Source organism: Carassius auratus, chromosome 9, assembly GCF_003368295.1.
Source record: "Carassius auratus strain Wakin chromosome 9, ASM336829v1, whole genome shotgun sequence".
NCBI classification, from domain to species: domain Eukaryota; kingdom Metazoa; phylum Chordata; class Actinopteri; order Cypriniformes; family Cyprinidae; genus Carassius; species Carassius auratus.
Window position 1 is genome coordinate 6,768,759 of NC_039251.1, and position 7,541 is coordinate 6,776,299.

Below are 7,541 nucleotides of genomic sequence, written 5' to 3' on the forward strand. Positions count from 1 at the left end.
AGTTTTGATATATTTACAGTAGGATATTCATAAAATATCTTTATGGAACATGATCTTTACTTAATATCCTTATGAATCGATAAGTTTGACCCACACATTGTATTTTGGACTATTGCTTAAATATATCCCAGCGACTTAAGACTGCTTTTGTGCTTCAGGGTCACAAATTCTTGCCTTTTAAGTTGTAACTTAAGGTCATCTTGTTAAATGTTCTGCAGGAGGGCTTTTCAATGTGTTTTGCATCAGGAGTCAGATTTTGCTTTGTTAATCCAGCACAGTAAAATAGTTTATTATATAGTTTATCTTTTTTGAGAAATTGTCCTTGCAACAAATATTGGAATGCATTACTATGAACACCACAGGCCAAACAATACTCAAGATTATTAACATAAATGGACAGTTTTAGTTTTCAAATATCTTGCATATCAATTATTACGCCAAAGTTGAAAATGCAAAATGCAATTTAGTTTGCACAATCCATTTTTAACCACGTTTATCCTCTACTGAAATAGTCTGGATCATATTTTATCATATAAGCAAAACACAGAGTGCTTCATTTGAAGAAAGATTTATTTGCATGACTCAGTGAAACTGACAGAACTAGGCAGAATATCACAGTTATGCAGGCTAGTTTTTATCTAGAGTCGTCACTCGCCTCGTCCTCTCCCTGTTTTTAGCCAGGACACAAACTCTTTTGCTGCCTGGTCCTGCAGGTAAGAGCTGACGTCACTGGTGAATGTGCCGTCTGCGTGCCGTCGTGTGAGGACTCTGGAGGAAAAAATACTATTTTTATTTATGGAAAGGGTGATATTCTTCCTGTCAGATTTAAAAGGACATCAACTGTCCTTTTAATAAACTGTATCTATTTACAGTACCATTCGAAAGTAAAGAAATGTGTATTTTTCTTCAGCAAGGAAACATTAAATTGTCCAAAAGTGCTGTCTAAAGACAAGTTTCAAAAGATTTCTAATTCAGATACATGCTGTTCATTCAAATGTATCAGGGTTTCCACAAAAATATGAAGCAGCACAACTGTTTTCAACATTGATAATAATAAGAAATGTTTCTTGAGCAGTAAATCATCATAATAGAATGATTTTTAAAGATCATGTGACACTGAAGACTGGAGGAATGATGCTGAAAATACAGCTTTGCATCTCAGGAATAAAATACATTTTTTAATTATATTTAAATAGAAAATAGTTATTTTAAATACTAATAATATTACAGTTTTTTTTCTCTGTATTAAATAAGTTGAAACAGATAAGCCTTGGTGAGCAGAAGAGATTTCAAAAATGCTATAGCCTCTAATGCTATAGTCATGGCATGTGGGAATTGCTAAAATTTAAATGATTGTTATGTAAAATTATACAATAGTTAAATAGTCTACACACATTTTTGTATACCTGTTCTTAAAATATTTTGCCAGACCTTACAGAATTGAAACGTACCCACTTCTCTTGGAGTTCATTAACCACTGAACGAAGTCTTGTGCTCTCCTGGTCTCCAGGTATTTGCTGTAATCGTTTGAGAAAGTGCCCTCTGAATGTCTCTTCATGTTGCTCACTTCTCTTGGGTCACTAAATAGTGCATCCTCAGACATAAAGCTGGAAGTCAATATCAAACATGTCATTCTCTAAAATCAACCTCAAAAAAAAAAAAGCATTCAATTGATTTTATTAGTGACATTACTTTTACAAAATTTGCAGCAAAATTATAAATATTTAAATGTCATAAGTAAATAAAAATACAAAAAAAAAAAAAAAATTTCTTTAAGCAACTTACAGTTCCCTTTTGAGTTTAAACGTGTCCCAGACTGTTATATTGTATTACTACAAATAAAAAATTCCCATCTGCAGAGGCCATAAAAAATGAAAGAATTCTGAACTGAGTTACTCGTACCTGGAGTTTTCTTCCATGTTTTCTTGTATGGGAATCTGTTGGCTGCTCTGGATCAGAATAAGAAATAAAAGTCCAATAAAGGCATAGATCCTTGTCATCATCTTACCTGAGGATCAGACCATACAGCTACTAAGTAAACCTTTAATGCATTCTACCTCAAAAGAGATATAGTATACTGTTAAAAAGTTCTCCGGCTTACCTGGATTGCGTTGGGTCGTCACAGAGAAATAAAGTCAAAGATGTTGATGTTGCCTCACTGGTTTCTCCTTCCTGGCTCCCAGTGCGATTTCACGGTCCCAGCCTGATGTTCTGAGTCTTATATAGTGATGCCCAGGTGGCGTGATCCACACACACACACATACGCAGACACACTTATTAGTTTCGATCCATTAATCTCAATGCATCAATGTATTTGCACTGTGAACCTGTTTAAAAAGAGAGATGGGAAGATGGTCAAACGAGTCAAAAAGTCACTTAAGGGAAAGTCAAACATGATTCTGTCTTGTTAAAAACAGAGGAGAGCAAATAATTGCATAGGCACTTTCAGGATGAGATGCATTCGGTCAGATTTCCAGGCAGTGACGATGTTTGCTCTCTGCAAAGCTGTCTTTTTGTGCCTTTTTTCTTTTCTTTTCTTTTTTTACATCAGTAAATGTCTTTTTGAATTGTATAATACACCGAAAAAATAGATATTTATAATATAAGTTTTACTTGCATACAAGTGCTAGTAAATTCACAAATAATTACAAAGAAATGTCAAGTAACTCTGACCTGTGAAATTTTGAAGTAGACGTACGCCAATAATCTCTCTGTATATTGCATGTGTATTTTTAAATGTTTAAAATATTTCACTTTTATGTATAATAGATGTCAGCTCTATTCTATTGTCATTTCTAGGCTCTTATTTGTTCATTTATACATTGATTGTATACATTTTTGTAAGTTGACAGCGTTCCCACTGTATTTGATTATTTCTTTTTTAACGTTCGAAAATCTATAGATTTTATCTGGTTAATTTCCCTGAGGTTCTCAGTAGAACTAGAAACAGTAATATAAATGCTTTCATAGTAGTAATGGAAACCTTTTTTTCCCCTTTTAAACTGTAATAGCAGCTTGGGCTGTTTTAAAGCTTAACTGGTGATTAAGTAAAGTAGTTTTTTATTTATTTATGGAAATTTAGTTTCTAGTTGTGTAGCATTATATTGGAAAGTTGAGTGGTTGGTGTGGATAGCCCTCATTATTCAAGAATATTTAGAAACTGTACTGTATAATACTTAATTTAATCCAACTTATAGTCCTGATCATGCTGTCGTGATTGGCAGACTGTACATTTTTTTCATGTTGTTAATGTTTCTTGAATTTTGAAATATATCTATAACATCAGTGATGTCAAAATTACAGGGTTTTTTCTCAGCTCTTGGGACTGTCATTTCAATAGTTCAACCAGCAGGTGGCACTGTTTATATACCATCATATAGAGTATAATATGCATACACTACTAGTCAAAAATGTAAAAGATAGATTTATCTTAATTCAGCCGAGTGTGTCCAAACTTATATAATATGTCAAATATAAAATGGACATTAAGATTTGTTTCACATGTATAAATATTTTCCTTTTTTTCCCTCTCTCTCTTGTTTTCAGGATATATAAAGAACAAGTCAAAAGACCAAGAGATTTAAATCCTGAATGTATGAGTTGATCAGTTTTCTTACAGACATGCTCAAACCACAAGATGAAGTCAGTGCATAAATACAACTGCATAGAACATTATGGAGTCATTGATTTTCAATCAATTTGAAAATGTAAAATTTTTAATCATGCTAGATGTCCGTGATATAAACTACAATCATATCAGGTCACATTTGTAGAGTAATCATTACAGCAATTTGATATATATATAAAAAAACTAAAACAAAAAACAGCTAATACAAATTTCACATTAAAAAAAAACAATATAAAATCTTACATGAAACTGTCATTGCATCTGACATAAGAATTTGTTCCCATTAACATGTTCTAAATACAGTCTAGCATGTAATGCATCTGTCATTAACAGTGTTTGTGTCAATGTAAAAGGAACATTTGTCTTCATAATGCATCTACTGTAGAAGTCCATTTATTTTTTCTCTGCAAAGCAGTTCTGCAGGAAATGGTTCAAGTGTGCGTAGAGGTGGTGACGCGCTTTACCAGACAGGCCATGATCCTTATCGGTGTACCACTGAGAAAACAAGACACATTTAGACATTTAGAGTGTTTTGAAGAAAACAAGACCTTTCAGATCTTAAAGAAATAATTTGCCCAAAAATGAAAATGTACTGACTCTCAGGCAATCATCAGAACAGATTTGGAGGAATGTAGCATTGCATCACTTGTTCTGCAGTGAATGGGTGCCGTCAGAATGAGAGTCCAAACAGCTGATAAAAACATCACAGTAATGTAATCCACAGCATTCCAGTCCATCAGTTAACATCTTGTGAGGCGAAAAGCTGTGTGTACACTTTTGGCTTCACAAGACCTTATGAGAGACTGGAGTGGTGTGGATTGCATTACTGTGATGTTTTTATCAGCTGTTTGGACTCTCATTCTGACGGCACCCATTCACTGCAGAGCATCCATTGGTGAGCAAGTGATGCAATGCTATTTCTCCAAACTCACGTACATTTTGGATGGCCAGAGGTGTGTAAATTTTCAATTTTGGATGAAGTATTCCTTTAATAAAACCTTCATCCATTCATCAAAACTCACCATTGCTTCAAAATCAACTTGATTTTCCACCAGGGCTTTGGAAATTTGGGCAGCCTGCTGGAAGTGGACGTTATCTAGAGTAGTGAAGTCAAAATGGCAAGAAAACATCTTTAAATGCTGCATGTGTAGTAAAGACAGGTTTTAGATCAGAGTCAGTTTACCAGATTCTAAATTTGATATACATTTCTAAACGTTACACTGCTTACCGTCTGCAGTGCCGTGCACCAGCATGTAATGCACCGACTTGAAATTTTTTGCCCTGTCGGTCACTGTTGAATTCTACAAATGAAACAAATATATGAAGCACTGTATAGACAACTGTTCATAATTGCATGTTTTCTTACTTTATAACTTTCAGTGTTTTCCTCAGGGCGATGCATGTATCTCTCTGTATATACGGCATCTGTGAAGAACACAGTGTGTGAGTTATGTTTACTATATTGTCTTAATCTGTATTATACATTTGAAAACATCTTGAAATACATACCATAATAGTCCCACTTAGCAACAGGAGCCACGGCAATTCCACATTTGAACAGTCCACTTCCAGATCCCAGAACCATGGATGTGACATAACCACCATACGACTGTGAGCAAGACAAACGTTTCATGAAGAGTGGGATGGTTTTCAGTCAACAGGCTCATCAGAGATCTTTTAGCGATTGTTATTTGACCTCAAGAATAATTGAGCTGATGGCTTTGATGAATACTTATTGAAAGTTTAATTCTGCTTTAAAGAGTTGTGACATTTTGGAAGATGTAAATGTTTTGTTAAAATACTTTCTGGTCACTACTAGTCTAAAGGTTGAAATAATATTCTACTCACCAAGGCTGCATTTATTTGATACAGTAAAGATAGTGCTGTCAAACGATTAATCACATACAAAATGTTTTTTTTTTGTTTACGTGATATATATATATATATATATATGTGTGTGTGTGTGTGTGTGTGTGTGTGTGTACAGTGTATATTTATGATGTGTATATAACGACACACACAGCATATATTTTGAAAATATTTACATGTATATATTTATACTCATAAATTATATATTAATATATTTAATGTGTAAAGCTAAATGTATTTCTTAAATATATACATGCATGTGTGTGTATTTATATATACATAATAAATATACACCGTACACACACATACAGTAAATCATGTAAAAAAAAATATATATATATATATATTTTGGATGTGACTAATCACAATTAATCATTTGACAGCACTAAAAAAATTTTTTTTAAATGTTGATATTGTGAAATATTACAAACTAAAATATCTATTTTCTGCCGGAAAATATATTGTAAAATGTAATTTATTCCTGTGATCAAAGCTGAATTTTCAGCATCATGCTCCAGTCTTCAGAGATTTACTGATCAGTTATTATTATCATTGTTGAAAAATGAGTGATTCATTTTTTTAAGATTCTTTGATAAATAGAAAATTCAAAGGAACAGCACTTTTATTTTTTTGAGGAAAGACATCTTTTGTAACATTTAAAAATGTGTAAAATATATTAAAATACAACAAAATTGTATTTATGTTTCATTATATTGTTTTATTTACTGTATCAAATAAATGTAGCTTTGTGAGAATAGAAGACTTCTTGCAAAAACGTTTGACTAGGAGTGTAGTTTGAATCTTGGATTTAAAGTTTAAAATCCAACCAAACCAACATAATAAAACCTGATGTGTGGATTTATAGACATGGACACGTTTTGTAATGAAAGCACTGCACTCACCCAACCCCACATGCCAATTCTGTCTTTGTCAATGAAACCCATTTCAATGAACTTTCTGAAATGAAACACAAATTCACAGGAAACACAATTACTGAGATCTTTCGTAGATGCTAGTTTGCCACTGCTAGCGTTTGACCTCTATCAAGCCGTTTCTGACCCATACTTCATGACCAGCTGGATCTCTCCTGTTCAGGACTCACGTCTGTCTCGTATCTCTCATGCATCTGAGAGTGTTACATCAGGCTAAATGACGGCAGCGTGAGCGTGTGCACATCGTTCCTCCGCCTCACCTCACGGCCGAGATTTGATCTTCCACCTCGTATGTTCCCAGCCGGCCGTAGATGGCGTGCATTAGCTCATCTCCCTGGAAACCGCTTCCCCTGCCGTCAAAGCTGGCGATGATGACCTTCTCTGTGCTGCACAGGTACGTGGCCCACTCCAGTCGAAACACATAGTCAGTATTCTGGCTGGCTGGACCTCCATATCTGTGATGGGAGAGTGTGGAAATAACACAAATCTATACAATGTGTTTGTGTCGTAAAATATGTTTTTCTAATTGAGGAGACTGTTTTCTTTGATAAAATAGTTTTTCTTCAAAAAAATAGTTGCTATGATGCTATACTTAATCTGAACTGATTTTAAAATGATTATTATTTTATGATTATTATGCATTCAGCTAGAACGGGTTTAAAAAGAATTGTAAATGTGTATGTAATTTGTAAATTTGTTACATAAACTACAATTCAACATGAAAAAAATACTACAGTATTTTATAGTAAATTCTACAGTGTTTTTGAACCATGCTATAGTAAAGTTTTTTTATACTGTATATATTACAGTTTTTACAACACTTTTTTTAATGAATGCTACAAGCAAACTGTAGTATTAACTATAATGAACTGATAAATACTGTACAGTAGTATACTTTAGTTTTTACTACAGTAAGTATATTATACCCTATAGTTGTGGGAAACTTAGCACAGTTTTGGGTAAAGTAATTTGTTTATATTACTATGGTTGCTATATTACCATAGCAACTATAGAATTACCACAACAAATGAATTCAAGTACTTTACTATAGTATACTATAGTATATAGTATACTATATTATACTATAGTATAATAGTTTAAAAACACTGTAG

At 33.3% G+C, this 7,541-nt stretch overlaps 2 protein-coding genes across 2 annotated transcripts in view; both read right to left on the reverse strand.

The window, feature by feature from the left end:
• Window positions 1-552: 552 nt before the first annotated feature.
• On the reverse strand, window positions 553-3,728 carry gcgb (glucagon b). Its single transcript, XM_026271157.1, has 4 exons — window positions 2,102-3,728; window positions 1,903-2,008; window positions 1,452-1,607; window positions 553-768 (listed from the first exon to the last, which is right to left on the reverse strand). Exons 2-4 carry the CDS (start codon window positions 2,001-2,003, stop codon window positions 648-650), a joined length of 378 nt encoding a protein of 125 aa, XP_026126942.1. The 5' UTR covers window positions 2,004-2,008; window positions 2,102-3,728; the 3' UTR covers window positions 553-647.
• Window positions 3,729-3,856: 128 nt separating this feature from the next.
• The window catches only part of fap (fibroblast activation protein, alpha), a 13,857-nt gene continuing 10,172 nt past the window's right edge, over window positions 3,857-7,541 (reverse strand). Inside the window, exons 20-26 of the mRNA XM_026271156.1 lie at window positions 6,690-6,884; window positions 6,400-6,454; window positions 5,138-5,237; window positions 4,995-5,053; window positions 4,857-4,929; window positions 4,651-4,724; window positions 3,857-4,123 (exon numbers count right to left, since the gene is read on the reverse strand). Coding sequence (XP_026126941.1) covers window positions 4,022-4,123; window positions 4,651-4,724; window positions 4,857-4,929; window positions 4,995-5,053; window positions 5,138-5,237; window positions 6,400-6,454; window positions 6,690-6,884 — 658 coding nt within the window. The 3' untranslated portion in view covers window positions 3,857-4,021. The remainder of the gene's footprint in view (window positions 4,124-4,650; window positions 4,725-4,856; window positions 4,930-4,994; window positions 5,054-5,137; window positions 5,238-6,399; window positions 6,455-6,689; window positions 6,885-7,541) is intronic.